Genomic DNA, 16,754 nt, shown 5'->3' on the forward strand with positions numbered 1-16,754 from the left:
CCCCCTGCAGATACAGACCCTCCCCCTCCCCTAGATACAGACCCCCTCCCGCAGATACAGACCCTCCCCCTCCCCTAGATACAGACCCCCTGCAGATACAGACCCCCCCCCCCCGCAGATACAGACCCCCTTCCCCCTGCAGATACAGACCCCTGCCCCTTGCAGATACAGACCCTCTTCCCCCCGCAGATACAGACCCCCTTCCCCCTGCAGATACAGACCCCTCCCCCCTGCAGATAGACCCCCTCCCCTAGATACAGACCCCCTGCAGATACAGAACCTCCCCCTCCCCTAGATACAGACCCCCCTGCAGATACAGACCCCCCTCCCCTCCCTCTTTGCGGATACAGACCCCCCCCCCCCCCTCCCCCTGCTGTAGGTGCTGCCTTGGAGAACAGGCAGCCCCCACGCTGTGTCCCTGAGCCCTGCCCTTGTCTGTCAGTGCATGTGTGGCAGCCCGAGGCACACACCCTGCTAAATGTGCAGCTCTGCCACTCGGCTCCTCCAGGCACGTTTACATCAACAAACCAATGGCCAGGCTGCTATGGCTCAGCTCAGTACTAACCCCAACCCCAACCCCAACCCCAACCCCAACAGCACCGCACATACTTTGGATCAAATCCTTTATTGCACACATTGATTAATTTATGTAAAAACCAACGAGATGCAAACAGTGAGTATAAAACAAATGCAAACACAGAAGCATTGGTGGAGTGCGCAGACCCGGGAACCACTCCTTAATCCCCACTGCAACTGGTGTGGACCTGGGGGACCTGTTCCCACTGAGCTGCTGGACTCAGACTGGAGCCACATTACTCCGCAATCCATCGAGTGAAATCTGGGAAATGAGTAAATCTCTCAAACTCAATGTGCCTTAAAGACAGTCCTTGTACTCTGCCGCCCTCGCCCCTTTCTCCCCCCGTACACTCTCTACCCGTGTACAAATCCAAAAGTAAAGATTGATCTATTTCAGCCACAGGCAAAAGCGATTTAAATTGTATTTAGATATAATAAAGATTTGACTGAGGAAAAGCCCATCTAGTCCGCTCCTGCCACAGCACCGTGTAGGCCCCTTTCTGCTCCCCCACTCATTCCCCCGCTCGCCCCCCCACCTTCCCCCGCTCGCTGGGGTGGTGTTGTGGCCGATGGATCGGCTGGGCTTGGAATGAAGGAAGTGGGCCACAGAGTGAGGAAGAGCAACGTTAGTGTTTATAAATTAGGAATACAGAGTTTCTTTTTTAATACAAAGGAAGAGAATTACAAAAAGTCAGACTTGCATATCGATAGCGCCTTTCACGACCACCGGATGCCTCAAAGCACTTTACAGCCAATGAAGTACTTTTGAAGTGTAGGAAACGGGGCAGCCGATTTGTGCACAGCAAGCTCCCAAAACAGCAATGTGATAATGACCAGAGAATCTGTTTTTGTTATGTTGATTGAGGGATAAATATTGGCCCCAGGACACCAGGGATAACTCCCCTGCTCTTCTTCGAAATAGTGCCATGGGATCTTTTACATCCACCTGAGAGACAGACAGGGTCTCGTGTTTAATATTTCATCCGACAGACGGCACCTCCGACAGTGCAGTGCTCCCTCAGCATTGCACTGGGAGTGTCAGCCTAGATTTATCTGCTCAAGTCCCTGGGGTGGGGCTTGAACCCACAACCCTCTGACTCAGAGGTGAGTGTGCTGCCCACTGAGCCAAGGCTGACACTGTACCATCATGGGCTGGGTCAGCCCCCGTGTACTGACACAGCCAGTCTCCCACCGAGCAGCTCTCCAGGGTTACAGTGCTTCTGGTCTCCCTACACAGTGACATCAATGAAGTTTTCAAAACTGCAAAGAGTTATTTACAAAGGTGATACAGATGGATTGTTTCCGGGGATGAAGATTGCAATCCCAGAGGAGCGGAGGCAAAAATGAGGAAGTTCAGAGTCAACAGGGAATTTGGGCGGGACGTTTCTCCATGTGGAATAAATGACCAGCGCAGGACAGGGGAGTGTGTGGCATAAAGGAACAATTAAAGCTGTTCCAGGAGTGAACTCGCAGGACAGGAGGCCATTCGGCTCATCATGCCTGTGTCGGCTCTTTGGTGGAGCTGTCCAATCAGCCCCACTCTCCCCCTCTTTCCCCACAGTCCTGCAATTTATTTCCCCCTTCAAGTATTTATCCAGTTCCCTTTTGAAAGTTACAATTGAATCTCCTTCCACCACCCTTTCAGGCAGCGCGTTCAACATCAGATAAAATTCTCTTCATTTCTCCCCTGGTTCTTTTGTCAAGATGTTGGGAAGTGGTGGAGACGGTGGGGAGGTGGTTGTTGTTTATGAAAAAAAGGTGGGCATTTTGTTCCTCCTAAATCTTCTCGTCTTCCTCTTGACCAACGTTCACTGGCGGACAGGGACATGGTAGGTCACATGAATAAAAAGGGAAATTTGCCCAATGTGGTTCCGGCTTTAGATGGTTCGGTGGAAGCAGAGCTCAGGCTCCTTGGGAAGGGTGACAGGCGGTGGGAGGTTGGGGAGGCCGGGTGTGGCTGGGGACCAGGCTGGGGGAGGGGTTCGTGTCTGGCAGGGGGAAGTTAGGGGGGGCCTGGCTGGGGTGGGGGGGGGGCCAGGTTTGGGGAGGCGAGGGGGGGGGACTGGTTGGGAGGGGGGGGTGGGGGGGGGGGGGGAAGAGAAAGAGAAGGACTAGGCTGGGGGAGGTGCCAGGCCAGGCTTGTGGAGGGATTCTGGTCTGGTTGGGAGAGAGGAAGTGAGCAGGCTGGGGATGGGAGGGGGAGCTTGGCTGGAGGGGGGGGGGCTGGGGCAGGTGGTGGGTCTGGGCCGGGGGAGGGGGAGAAGCCGGGCCCGGGGAGGGGGAGAAGCCAGGCGGGGGAAGGGGGAGGGGCCGGGGAAGGGGGAGGGGCCGGGCTGGGGAGAGGCCGGGGGAGGGGCTGGGGCCAGACTGGGGGAGGGGCCGGGTTGGGGAGTTTGGCAGTTTGAGCTCTCCACAGTTGGAAGAATCCCACAGTAAATGTTAATGCCACTGTAAGCACCTGCACTCTCCTGGCACCAGCTCTGCTCGATATTTCAATTCCATTCCGTTAAAAGCTTCTGTTTCTCATCTTTGACTTGTACATCTTGTACTTGTGCAATATGGCGTGTTGCGAGGCGCTGCTACGTGATGCTGCTCTCAGATGGGTAAGGGAAGGCCCAAGTTTTTTCCTTTCAGCACTGAGGAATAAAGAACAAGATTTCAGCATGAGCAGGAAGTGAAGGCCCAATCCAGGCACTCAGTCGCTGCGGCGATGGAGGGATACGGGCATTAGGTGCCCATCTATAAGGGGTTGAAGTAGTAAACGTGGGTCCCTTACAGGCAGAGACACGAGAAATTATAATGGGGAATAAGGAAATGGCAGAGACATTAAACAAATATTTAGTATGTCTTCACGAAAGAAAGGAGGAGAGAGAGAAAATGGTGAACTACAGACCAGTTAGCCTGACATCAGTCGTAGGGAAGGTCCAAGAATCTACTATTAGGGAACGTGATGACAGGACACTTAGAAAATCATCATATGATTGGGCAGAGTCATCACGGATTTATTAAAGGGAAATCATGTTTGATAAATCTATTAAGAGTTTTTTGATGTTGTAACTAACAGGGTGGATAAGGAGGAAATCAGTAGACGTAGTTAAGGTGCCACACAAGGTGTTAATGAACAGGATAAGGGCTCATGGTATTGGGTGTAATATATTAGCTTGAATAGAGGATTGGTTAACGGATGGAAAACAGAGAATAGGAATAAATGGGTCATTTTCAGGTTGACAGGCTGTAACTGATGGGGTACCGCAAGAATCGGTGCTGGGGCCTCAGATATTTACAATCTATATTAATGACAGATGAAGGGACTGAGTGCAATGTATACCAAGTTTGCTGACAATACAAAGCTAGGTGGGACAGTAAGCTGTCAGGAGGATGCAAAGGGATATAGACCGGCAAGAACATGACAGATGGAATATAATGTGGAGAAATGTGAAGTTATTCACCTTAGTAGGGAAAATAGAAAAGCAGAGTATTTATTAACTGCTGAGAGGGTGGTGTTGAGGGGGGACCTGGGTGTCCTTGTACATGAATCACAGAAAGTTAACATGCAAGTACAGAAAGCAATTAGGAAAGCAAATGGTATGATGGTCTTTATTACAAAAGGATTGCAGTACAAGAGTAAGGAAGTCTTGCTACAATTATATAGGGCCCCGGTGAGACCACACCTGGAGTATTGTGCACAGTTCTGGTCTCCTTCCCAAAGAAGGATATATCAGTACTTGCCTAAGTTGGCTTAGAGGGAGTGCAACATAGATTTACCAGACTAATTCCTGGGATGAGAGGGCTGTCCTATGAGGAGAGATTGAGTAGATTAGGCCTGTACTCTCTGGAGTTTAGAAGAATGAGGGGATCTCATTGAATCATACAACATCCTGAGGGGAATTGACAGGGTAGATGCTGAGAGGTTGTTTCCCCTGGCTGGGGCATTTTCAGCTAGGAGTCATTTTCTCAGAAAAAGGGATCGGCCATTTAGGACCGAGATGAGCAGAAATGTCTTCACTCAGAGGGTGGTGAATCTTTAGAATTGTCTACCCCAGAGGACTGGATGTTCAGTCGTTGAGCATATTTACAACAGACACTGATAGATTTTTGGATACAAAGGGAATCAAGGGATACAGGGATAGGTGGAGGTCAATGATCAGCCATGATCTTATTGAATGGTGGTGCAGGCTCGAAGGGCCGAATGGCCTACTCCTGCACCTATTTTCTATGGAGAATAGCAGCCGCTGTGTATATTACAGAGAATAGCAGCCGCTGTGTGTATTAAAGAGAATAGCAGCCCCTGTGTGTATTACAGAGAATAGCAGCCCCTGTGTATATTACAGAGAATAGCAGCCCCTGTGTATATTACAGAGAATAGCAGCCCCTGTGTATATTACAGAGAATAGCAGCCCCTGTGTATATTACAGAGAATAGCAGCCCCTGTGTATATTACAGAGAATAGCAGCCCCTGTGTATATTACAGAGAATAGCAGCCCCTGTGTATATTACAGAGAATAGCAGCCCCTGTGTATATTACAGAGAATAGCAGCCCCTGTGTATATTACAGAGAATAGCAGCCCCTGTGTATATTACAGAGAATAGCAGCCCCTGTGTATATTACAGAGAATAGCAGCCCCTGTGTATATTAGAGAATAGCAGCCCCTGTGTATATTACAGAGAATAGCAGCCCCTGTGTATATTATAGAGAATAGCAGCCCCTGTGTATATTAGAGAATAGCAGCCCCTGTGTATATTACAGAGAATAGCAGCCCCTGTGTATATTATAGAGAATAGCAGTCCCTGTGTATATTATAGAGAATAGCAGCCCCTGTGTATATTGTAGAGAATAGCAATCCCTGTGTATATTGTAGAGAATAGCAATCCCTGTGTATATTGTAGAGAATAGCAATCCCTGTGTATATTATAGAGAATAGCAGCCCCTGTGTATATTACAGAGAATAGCAGCCCCTGTATATATTAGAGAATAGCAGCCCCTGTATATATTACAGAGAATAGAAGCCCTTGTGTATATTATAGAGAATAGCAGCCCCGTGTATAAGAACATAAGAAATAGGAGCAGGAGTAGGCCATTTGGCCCCTCGAGCCTGCTCCGCCATTTAATAAGATCATGGCTAATCTGATCATAGATTCAGCTCCACTTCCCTACCCGCTCCCCATAATCCTTTACTCCCTTATCACTCAAAAATCTGTCTATCTCCGCATTAAATATATTCAATGACCCAGCCTCCACAGCTCTCTGGGGCAGAGAATTCTATAGATTTACAACCCTCTGAGAAAATAAATTCCCCCTCATCTCAGTTTTAAATGGGCGGCACCTTATTTTAAGACTATGTCCCCTAGTTTTAGTTTCCCCTATGAGTGGAAATATTGTCACTGCATCCACCTTGTCAAGCCCCCTCATTATCTTATATGTTTTGATAAGATCACCTCTCATTCTTCTGAACTCCAATGAGTATAGACCCAACCTATCTTCACTTAGCCTGTCTATATCCCTTTGCAGATTTTTTGTGTCCTCCTCACAATTTGCTTTCCCATCCATCTTTGAATTAAACTTGGTTACATTACACTCGGTCCCTTCATCCAAGTCATTAATATAGACTGTAAATAGTTGAGGACCCAGCTCCAATCCCTGCGGCACCCCACCAGTCAGTGTTTGCCAACTGGAAAATTACCCATTTATCTCTGTTTTCTGTTAGCATTGATAGACGATTGGCTAACTAATATATTACCCCCAACCCCGGGAACTTTTATCTTGTACAGTAACCTTTTATGTGGCATCTTATCGAATGCCTTCTGGAAATCCAAATACACCACATCCACTGGTTCCTCCTTATCCACCCTGCTCGTTACATCCTTAAAGAACTCCAGCAAATTTGTCAAACATGATTTCCCTTTCATAAAACCATGCTGACTCTGCTTGATTAAAACATGCTTTTCCAAATGTCCCACTACTGCTTCCTTAATAATGGACTCCAGCATTTTCCTGACGACAGACATTAGGCTAATTGGTCTATAGTTTGCTGCTTTTTGTCTGCCTCCTTTTTTAAATAGGGGCGTTACATTTGCAGTTTTCCAATCTGCTGGAAGCACCCCAGAATCCAGGGAATTTTGGTAGATTACAACCAATGCATCCACTATATCTGCAGCCACTTCTCTTAAGACCCTAGGATGTAAGGTATCAGGTCCAGGGACTTGTCCGCCTTTAGTCCCATTATTTTACCGAGTACTACTTCGTTAGTGATAGTGATTGTATTATGTTCCACTATTGGGATGTTCTTAGTGTCTTCTACTGTGAAGACCGATACAAAATATTTGTTCAACGTTTCTGCCATTTCCCTGTTCTCCATTATTAATTCCCCAGTCTCATCCTCTAGGGGAATAACATTTACTTTAGCCACTCTTTTCCTTTTTATGTACCTGTAGAAACTCTTACTATCTGTTTTTATATTTCGTGCTCGTTTACTTTCATTATCTATCTTCCCTACCTGTCCTTTTTTTAGTCGTTCTTTGCTGGCTTTTAAATGTTTCCCAATGCGCTGGCCTCCCACTAGTCTTGGCCGTTATAGGGAATAGCAGCCCCTGTGTATATTAACATAAAATAGGAACAGGAGCTGGCCTCCAACTATTCTTGACCACATTGTATGCCTTTGTTTTCAATTTGATACCATCCCTTATTTCCTTAGTTAGCCACGGATGGTTATCCCTTCTCTTACACTCTTTCCTTCTCATTGGGATATATTTTTGTTGCGGGTTATGAAATATCTCCTTAAATGTCTGCCACTGCTCATCAACTGTCCCAACACTTTAGTCTATTTTCCCAGTCCACTTTAGCCAACTCTGCCCTCATACCTTTGTAGTCTCCTTTATTTAAATTTAGGACACTGGTTTGAGATCCAACTTTCTCACCCTCCACCTGAATTTAAAATTCAACCATGCTATGGTCACTCATTCCTAGAGGATCCTTTACTAGGAGATCATTTATTAATCCTGTCTCATTACACAGGACCAGATCTAAGATAGCCTGCCCCCTGATTGGTTCCACAACGTTATAGAGAATAACAGCCCCTATGTGTATTATAGAGAAAAGCAGCCTCCAAAGGAGATAGATGCCCACCTGACGGAGCTCAGACACAGCAAAAGGCGAGAGCTTTACTCTATCTCTATCTCTATCTCTATCTCAAGTTGGCCCTGTTTGATGGGACAGTGTAGAGGGAGCTTTACTCTGTATCTAACCCCGTGCTGTAACTGCCCTGGGAGTGTTTGATGGGACAGTGTAGAGGGAGCTTTACTCTGTATCTAACCCCCTGTACCTGCCCTGGGAGTGTCTGATGGGATAGTGTAGAGGGAGCTTTACTCTGTATCTAACCCGTGCTGCACCTGCCCTGGGAGTGTTTGATGGGACAGTGTAGAGGGAGCTTTACTCTGTATCTAACCCGTGCTGCACCTGCCCTGGGAGTGTTTGATGGGACAGTGTAGAGGGAGCTTTACTCTGTATCTAACCCCGTGCTGTACCTGCCCTGGGAGTGTTTGATGGGGCAGTGCAGAGGAAGCTTTACTCTGTATCTATCTCTCTTTTTTTTGGGCTGGCAGACTGTACAAGTGTAAAGATGTCTTCCTGTAATTATACAGGGCCCTGGTGAGACCACACCTGGAATATTGTGTACAGGTTTGGTCTCCTTACCCAAGAAAAGATATACTTGCCATAGAGGGAGTGCAACAAAGGTTCACCAGACTGATTCCTGGGATGGGGAGGTTGTCCTATGAGGAGAGATTGAGCAGACTAGGCCTATATTCTCTAGAGTTTAGAAGAATGAGAGGTAATCTCATTGAAACATACACAATTCTTACAGGGCTTGACAGGGTCGCTGCAGGGAGGATGTTTGCTCTGGCTGAGGAGTCAGAACCAGGGGTCACAGTCTTGGAATAAACAGTTGGCCATTTAGGACTGAGATAAGGAGAAACTTCTTCACTCAGAGGGTGGTGAAACTTTGGAATTCTCTGCCCAGAGGGCTGTGGAGGCTCAGTGTTTGAGTATATTCAAGACAGAGATCGATAGATTTTTAAATTAAGGGAATCACGGGATATGGGAATAGTGGAGTTGAAGTAGATGATCAGCCATGATCTCAGTGAATGGTGGAGTAGGCTCGAGGGGCCGAAAGGCCTACTCCTGCACCCAACTCTTGTTTTAGGTTCACCTGTAGGAGTTAGGTTTCCACCTGTAGGGGTTGAGGGGTGTACGTGTCCACCTGTAGGGGTTGAGGGGTGTACGTGTCCACCTGTAGGGGTTGAGGGGTGTACGTGTCCACCTGTAGGGGTTGAGGGGTGTACGTGTCCACCTGTAGGGGTTGAGGGGTGTACGTGTCCACCTGTAGGGGTTGAGGGGTGTACGTGTCCACCTGTAGGGGTTGAGGGGTGTACGTGTCCACCTGTAGGGGTTGAGGGGTGTACGTGTCCACCTGTAGGGGTTGAGGGGTGTACGTGTCCACCTGTAGGGGTTGAGGGGTGTACGTGTCCACCTGTAGGGGTTGAGGGGTGTACGTGTCCACCTGTAGGGGTTGAGGGGTGTACGTGTCCACCTGTAGGGGTTGAGGGGTGTACGTGTCCACCTGTAGGGGTTGAGGGGTGTACGTGTCCACCTGTAGGGGTTGAGGGGTGTACGTGTCCACCTGTAGGGGTTGAGGGGTGTACGTGTCCACCTGTAGGGGTTGAGGGGTGTACGTGTCCACCTGTAGGGGTTGAGGGGTGTACGTGTCCACCTGTAGGGGTTGAGGGGTGTACGTGTCCACCTGTAGGGGTTGAGGGGTGTACGTGTCCACCTGTAGGGGTTGAGGGGTGTACGTGTCCACCTGTAGGGGTTGAGGGGTGTACGTGTCCACCTGTAGGGGTTGAGGGGTGTACGTGTCCACCTGTAGGGGTTGAGGGGTGTACGTGTCCACCTGTAGGGGTTGAGGGGTGTACGTGTCCACCTGTAGGGGTTGAGGGGTGTACGTGTCCACCTGTAGGGGTTGAGGGGTGTACGTGTCCACCTGTAGGGGTTGAGGGGTGTACGTGTCCACCTGTAGGGGTTGAGGGGTGTACGTGTCCACCTGTAGGGGTTGAGGGGTGTACGTGTCCACCTGTAGGGGTTGAGGGGTGTACGTGTCCACCTGTAGGGGTTGAGGGGTGTACGTGTCCACCTGTAGGGGTTGAGGGGTGTACGTGTCCACCTGTAGGGGTTGAGGGGTGTACGTGTCCACCTGTAGGGGTTGAGGGGTGTACGTGTCCACCTGTAGGGGTTGAGGGGTGTACGTGTCCACCTGTAGGGGTTGAGGGGTGTACGTGTCCACCTGTAGGGGTTTAGGGTTGTACGTGTCCACCTGTAGGGGTTGAGGGGTGTACGTGTCCACCTGTAGGGGTGTATGTGTCCACCTGTACGGGTTGCGGGGTGTACGTGTCCACGTGTCGGGGTTGAGGGGTGTACGTGTCCACCTGTAGGGGTTTAGGGGTGTACGTGTCCACCTGTAGGGGTTTAGGGGTGTACGTGTCCACCTGTAGGGGTTTAGGGGTGTACGTGTCCACCTGTAGGGGTTTAGGGGTGTACGTGTCCACCTGTAGGGGTTTAGGGGTGTACGTGTCCACCTGTAGGGGTTGAGGGCTGTACCTGTAGGGTGTTAGGGGCCCACCTTTAGTGATGTAGAGGTAGAAGAAGTCGCAGTAAAAAATGGTCTGCACAACACCAGACACCACTGCAATCTGATCGAAGAAGCCTTCCGTGTGGTAGCGCCAAATCCAGTTGGCGAGGTAGAGGGCCCGGTAAACCCCCAGGAAGAAGAGGTAGTGGCTGGTGATGGTCTCGGCCTCGCCGGTTTTGGTGATCATGAAGAGCTGCGGCAATATGGCAACCGATTCCAGGTAAATGGAGAATGTCCAAAAAATCTGAGAAAGAGAGAGAGTGTGAGTGCGGGGCCTTGCCCCTGCCCGAGTCTGGAAACAGCTGCCAAATACTTCCTGCAGTGTAGAGAAACATCTCGGGCTGCTTCACAGAGGCCAAGCCAAAGGTGGAGTCTCAGGGGTGACCAAAAGATCCAGGATCTCAAAGTAGGAGAGGGAAATGGAGATGTGGAGGGAATTTCAGAGCTTGGGCCCTCAGTGGTGGAGCGACAGAAGGGATGGAGGGAGGATTAACCAAAAACTGCAGCCAAGGAGACGGAGAATCGGGAGGGTGGTTGTGGGTCGGGAGGAAGCAGCAGAGATTGGGAGGGATGAGGCCACGGAGGCATTGAACACAAAAGATGAGAACTTTAAATTTAAGGCTTTAGGGTTACCAGTCCTCCAGGAATGTGTTGAAGTCTCCGGGAATTAAAGATGAATTTAGACACTGCTGTGAGCAAGCCAGGCGAAACACATCGGGACATTCAAAAACAACTCCTTTTTCATGTTCAACATGGAAACATAGAGGAGGGGCCTGTCGGGCGACCAATGGCGGATGGGGGAGCGGCTTGTCAGGTGACCAATGACGAGTGTGGGAACAGGGCAGATGGAGGTGAGTGGTCATGTGATGAAACCTCCAGGAATACGTCCCGAGTTCACAACCCGATAGGGGGTGTGGGAGCCAATCAGATCAGGATGGGCAGGATGATGGGCGAGTGAGATCGGACACGAGCAACAGAGCTCACGGAGGGTGGAAGATGAGGGGCAGGCCAGGACGACGTTGGAGTAATTGAGTCTGGATAAAAGCATAGTTGAGGTTCCCCCGCAGGTGATGGAGGTGAGGATGGATCACACGATGTATGGAAGTGGAAGTCTGCACTCCTTGCCACGGAGAGAATAGAAAATCAGAAACTCAGCTCACAGGCACAAAGAAGATGGAGGTTGTGAACAGGATGGATCCCCCCAAGTCACAGCGGGGAGGGGGATCTGGGGCTGGATGGGAGGGAATCTCGGGGGGGGGGGGGGGCGGAGGGGATCTCCGGGGGGGGGAGGGAAGGGAGCAGGAGGGCATCTCGGGGGGGGGGGAGGGGCGGAGGGTGATCGGGCCGGATGGGAGGGGATTTTGGGGGGGGCGAGGGGAGGAGGGGGGGAGGGAGAGAGGAGGGGATCTCCGGGGGGGGGGGGTAGAAAGAGAGGAGGGAATCTCCGGGGGGAGGGGGGAGAACAGAGAGGAGGGGATCTCTGGGGGGGAGGAGGAGGGGATCTCTGGGGGGGAGGGGGGGAGAAGAGAGAGGAGGGGATCTCCGGGGGGGGAGGGGGGAGAAGAGAGAGGAGGGGATCTCTGGGGGGGAGAAGAGAGAGGAGGGGATCTCTGGGGGGGGAGAAGAGAGGGGAGGGGATCTCTGGGGGGGAGGAGGAGGGGATCTCTGGGGGGGAGGAGGAGGGGATCTCTGGGGGGGAGGAGGAGGGGATCTCTGGGGGGGGAGGAGGAGGGGATCTCTGGGGGGGAGTTGGAGGGGATCTCTGGGGGGGGGGGGGGGTTGGAGGAGGAGGGGATCTCTGGGGGGGGGTTGGAGGAGGAGGGGATCTCTGGGGGGGGGGAGGAGGAGGGGATCTCTGGGGGGGAGAGGGAGGGGATCTCTGGGGGGGAGGAGGAGGAGGGGATCTCTGGGGGGTTGGAGGAGGAGGGGATCTCTGGGGGGGAGAGGAGGAGGGGATCTCTGGGGGGGAGGAGGAGGAGGGGATCTCTGGGGGGGAGAGGAGGAGGGGATCTCTGGGGGGGAGAGGAGGAGGGGATCTCTGGGGGGGAGAGGAGGAGGGGATCTCTGGGGGGGAGAGGAGGAGGGGATCTCTGGGGGGGAGAGGAGGAGGGGATCTCTGGGGGGGAGAGGAGGAGGGGATCTCTGGGGGGGAGAGGAGGAGGGGATCTCTGGGGGGGAGAGGAGGAGGGGATCTCTGGGGGGGAGAGGAGGAGGGGATCTCTGGGGGGGAGAGGAGGAGGGGATCTCTGGGGGGGAGAGGAGGAGGGGATCTCTGGGGGGGAGAGGAGGAGGGGATCTCTGGGGGGGAGAGGAGGAGGGGATCTCTGGGGGGGAGAGGAGGAGGGGATCTCTGGGGGGGAGAGGAGGAGGGGATCTCTGGGGGGGAGAGGAGGAGGGGATCTCTGGGGGGGAGAGGAGGAGGGGATCTCTGGGGGGGAGAGGAGGAGGGGATCTCTGGGGGGGAGAGGAGGAGGGGATCTCTGGGGGGGAGAGGAGGAGGGGATCTCTGGGGGGGGAGGAGGAGGGGATCTCTGGGGGGGAGAGGAGGAGGGGATCTCTGGGGGGGAGAGGAGGAGGGGATCTCTGGGGGGGAGAGGAGGAGGGGATCTCTGGGGGGGAGAGGAGGAGGGGATCTCTGGGGGGGAGAGGAGGAGGGGATCTCTGGGGGGGGAGAGGAGGAGGGGATCTCTGGGGGGGAGAGGAGGAGGGGATCTCTGGGGGGGAGAGGAGGAGGGGATCTCTGGGGGGGAGAGGAGGAGGGGATCTCGGGGGGGGGAGAGGAGGAGGGGATCTCCGGGGGGGGGAGAGGAGGAGGGGATCTCCGGGGGGGGGAGAGGAGGAGGGGATCTCCGGGGGGGGGAGAGGAGGAGGGGATCTCCGGGGGGGGGAGAGGAGGAGGGGATCTCCGGGGGGGGGGGGCAAAGGGATCTGGGGCTGACGAGCGGGGATCTTGGAGGGGGTAAGGGGGTGGGGGGGGGGGGAGAGATGGGAGGGGTAAGGGGGCCGAGGATGGAAATCATGGCAGGCTGAAGGCTTGCGATGTTTAGCTGGAGGAGATTGCATCTTACCCAGGACTGGAGGTTGGGCGAGCAGAGCAGTGTACACAGTGTTCCAAATATTTCACAGGCCTTCTGCATTGACACAGCAGAAGGTGGGTACAGAGGGGGAACATTGTTCCAACCAGTTTACTCTTTCAATGCCTTCCTCCACCTCCTCAGTTCGTCAGTGATCCCAGGGTTTGTGTCTCCACTGCCCTACCCAACACCAGGCCAAGTTCTGATCTCTATGCAATACCTCTAGGGCAGACGGTGTCTGTGGAACTGTACCCAGGGTGGGAGGGGGCAGTTAGAGTGTGCAACTGTACCCTTGTTACCACTTTGAAGAAGGATTTTATGGATCTTGAGACCCAGACTGGGACCTGATCCAAGAGCCCAGCTCCCCGACAGATGAACATCACAATGCAGATGTGTATAAACAAGTATTCAGTGATCCCTAGCCTCGCACATCACTGGCCTCAGAGCCCAGAATCGATATCAGGCTCCGTGGAAACATGCTCCCGACAGGCTCCTGAATGGAGCGTTTGAACAGGCCTCACCTCGAGTGGAGCATAGTCGTGATTGACGAGGAAGGACAGACCAGCAACAGGGACCAGGATAAATTCAATGCGGAAGGTGTCGTTCTCTCGGTCAAAGGTCGAGCTGTACTTTATGTAGATCAGGTAGATTGTTACATATGCACAGAGCAGGAATATGACCTGGAAAACAAAGGGGTTTAAAACCAAGTAACTGTAGCAGTAAATGATACTTCAACAAAACAAATCGATTGGTGTGAGGGATGAGTGGCTGGGTGTAGATGTGCTTGCTCTGGGACAGCTGATGGATGGGGCCAGCTCACTGGGCCCATGGCAGGTAACTTGTAATAACCCCAACTCTCCTCAAAGCACATGTCCCACAAGCCCATTCCCTTCTCACCACATCGAGGGGCGGCCTGGCCATTTGGGATACTGGGAGGATGGTTCCATAGTGCTGTGTAATCAGTGGCCCCTCCCTCTGTGAGAATCCCTTTACTTTTGGGGGAGCCAGTCCATTGCTGACCATATTCCACAGTCCCTTCTCACAACACACATCTCATTGTCTCTGGACTCCATTTCCACTTCAATGTCCTTCCCGAGGAACTGGGTCCACAATTTGAACGATTGGCAGTGCTCCGATCCAGACAGGAAGCATCCTCGGTTGCTGAAGGAAGCAAGGGTGGAAATGACAGAGGCTCTGGCCACAATCTTCCATTCCTCCTTGGATATGGGGTGGTGCCAGAGGACTGGAGGGTAGGGAGAGGGCAGAGGGATAAACCCATAGTCAGCCCAACGGTCGGTGGTGGGGGAACACTTCGAGACAATAATCCAGGGCAAAACTAATAGTTACTTGAAAAAATATGAGCTAATAAATGAAAGCCAACATGGAGTTCTTAAACGCAAATAGTGTCCGACAAACTTGATTGAGTTCTTCGATGAAATAACAAACAACTTGTATTTATATAGCGCCATTAACATAGTAAAATATCTCGAGGTGCTTCACAGGAGTGTTATCAAACAAAATTTGACACCAAGCCACAGAAGGAGATATTGGAACAGATGACCAAAAGCTTGGTCAAAGAGGTAAGTTTTAAGGAGCATCTTGAAGGAGTGAGCGCAGTAGAGAGGCGGAGAGGTTTAGGGAGGGAGTTCCAGAGCTTGGGGCCCAGGCAACAGAAGGCACGGCCACCGATGGTGGAGCGATTAAAATAGAGGATGCTCAAAAGGCCAGAATTGGAGGAGTGCAGGGATTGCACAGAGCTGGAGAGATTACAGGGATAGGGAAGCGTGAGGCCATGAAGGCATTTGAAAACAAGGATGAGAATTTTAAAATAGAGGTCTTGCCGCATCAACAACAACGTGTATTTATATAGCGCCTTTAACGTAGTGAAACGGCCCAAGGCACTTCACAGTATTATAAGACAAGAACATTTTAGATTGAGCCACATAAGGAGAAATTAGGGCAGGTGACCTTTAGTCAAAGAGGTAGGTTTTAAAGAGGAAAGAGGTAAAGAGGCGGAGAGGTTTAGGCAGGAAGTTCCAGAGCCTGGGACCCAGGCAGCAGAAGGCATGGCCACAGATAGTGGAGTGATTATAATCAGGAATGGTTAGGAGGGTAGAATTAGAGGAGTGCAGACATCTCGGGGGGGGGGGGGGGGGTTGTGGGGCTGGAGGAGGTTACAGAGTTATGGAGGGGCGAGGCCACGGAGGGATTTGTAAACACGGGTGAGAATTTTGAAATCGAGGTGTTGTTTAACCGGAGCCAATGTATATCAGCGAGCACAGGGGTGATGGTGAGTTAGGATGCGGGTTGCCGAGTTTTGGATGACCTCAAGTTTATGTTGGGTAGAATGTGGGAGGCCAGCCAGGAGTGTGTTGGAATAGTCAAGTCGAGCAGTAACAAAAGCATGGATGAGGGTTTCAGCAGCAGATGAGCTGAAGCAGGGGCAGAAACGTACAGCCTTGGTGATGCAGTGGATATGGGGGATATGGGATGGAAAGCTCGACTCAGGCCAAATGCAACACCAAGATTGCGAACAGTCTGCTTCGGCCTCAGAGAGTGGCCAGGGAGATGGATGCAGTCGGTGTGGCGGGGACCGGAAACAATGGCTTCGGTCTTCAAAATATTTAGATGGGGAACATTTCTGCTCATTGGACAAACAGCGTGACAAATCAAAGGGTTGAGAGAAGCGGGGGGGGGGGGGGGGGGGGGGGAGGCCGGGTTTGAGGGGGGGGGTGGAGGAGAGGCGGGGGGGAGGTTGGAAGGAGGGGGAGGGTGGGTGGAGGAGGGGGAGGGTGGGTGGAGGAGGGGGAGCGTGGGGAAGAGGGGGTGGGGGAGAAGGGAGGGGGTGGCAGTAATCAATGGATAAACTGTTTCCACTAGCAGGAGGGTGGGGGAGAGGGGGAGGGGGTGGGGGAGAGGGGGAGGGGGTGGGGGAGAGGGTGGGGGAGAGGGGGAGGGGGTGGGGGAGAGGGGGAGGGGGTGGCAGTAATCAATGGATAAACTGTTTCCACTAGCAGGAGGGTGGGGAAGAGGGGGAGGGGGTGGGGGAGAGGGGGAGGGGGTGGGGGAGAGGGTGGGGGAGAGGGGGAGGGGGTGGGGGAGAGGGGGAGGGGGTGGCAGTAATCAATGGATAAACTGTTTCCACTAGCAGGAGGGTGGGGAAGAGGGGGAGGGGGTGGGGGAGGTGGTGGGGGGGAGGGGGTGGGTGGGGGAGAGGGGGTGGGGGTGGCAGTAATCAATGGATAAACTGTTTCCACTAGCAGGGGGATGGGGGAGAGGGAGAGGGAGGGGAGAGGGGGTGGGGGAGAGGGGGTGGGGGAGAGGGAGAGGGAGGGGAGAGGGGAGGGGGTGGCAGTAATCAATGGATAAACTGTTTCCACTAGCAGGAGGGTGGGGAAGAGGGGGAGGGGGTGGGGGAGAGGGG

General features: G+C 52.5%; 1 protein-coding gene across 1 annotated transcript in view; it reads right to left on the bottom strand.

Moving 5' to 3' along the window:
* Positions 1-1,114: 1,114 nt before the first annotated feature.
* LOC139230258 (ER lumen protein-retaining receptor 1-like) overlaps positions 1,115-16,754 on the bottom strand; it is an 81,617-nt gene continuing 65,977 nt past the window's right edge. Inside the window, exons 2-5 of the mRNA XM_070862087.1 lie at positions 14,351-14,573; positions 13,852-14,041; positions 10,248-10,500; positions 1,115-3,212 (exon numbers count right to left, since the gene is read on the bottom strand). Coding sequence (XP_070718188.1) covers positions 3,172-3,212; positions 10,248-10,500; positions 13,852-14,041; positions 14,351-14,573 — 707 coding nt within the window. The 3' untranslated portion in view covers positions 1,115-3,171. The remainder of the gene's footprint in view (positions 3,213-10,247; positions 10,501-13,851; positions 14,042-14,350; positions 14,574-16,754) is intronic.

The sequence above is a fragment of the Pristiophorus japonicus genome, chromosome 19 (genome assembly GCF_044704955.1).
Source record: "Pristiophorus japonicus isolate sPriJap1 chromosome 19, sPriJap1.hap1, whole genome shotgun sequence".
NCBI classification, from domain to species: Eukaryota; Metazoa; Chordata; class Chondrichthyes; family Pristiophoridae; genus Pristiophorus; species Pristiophorus japonicus.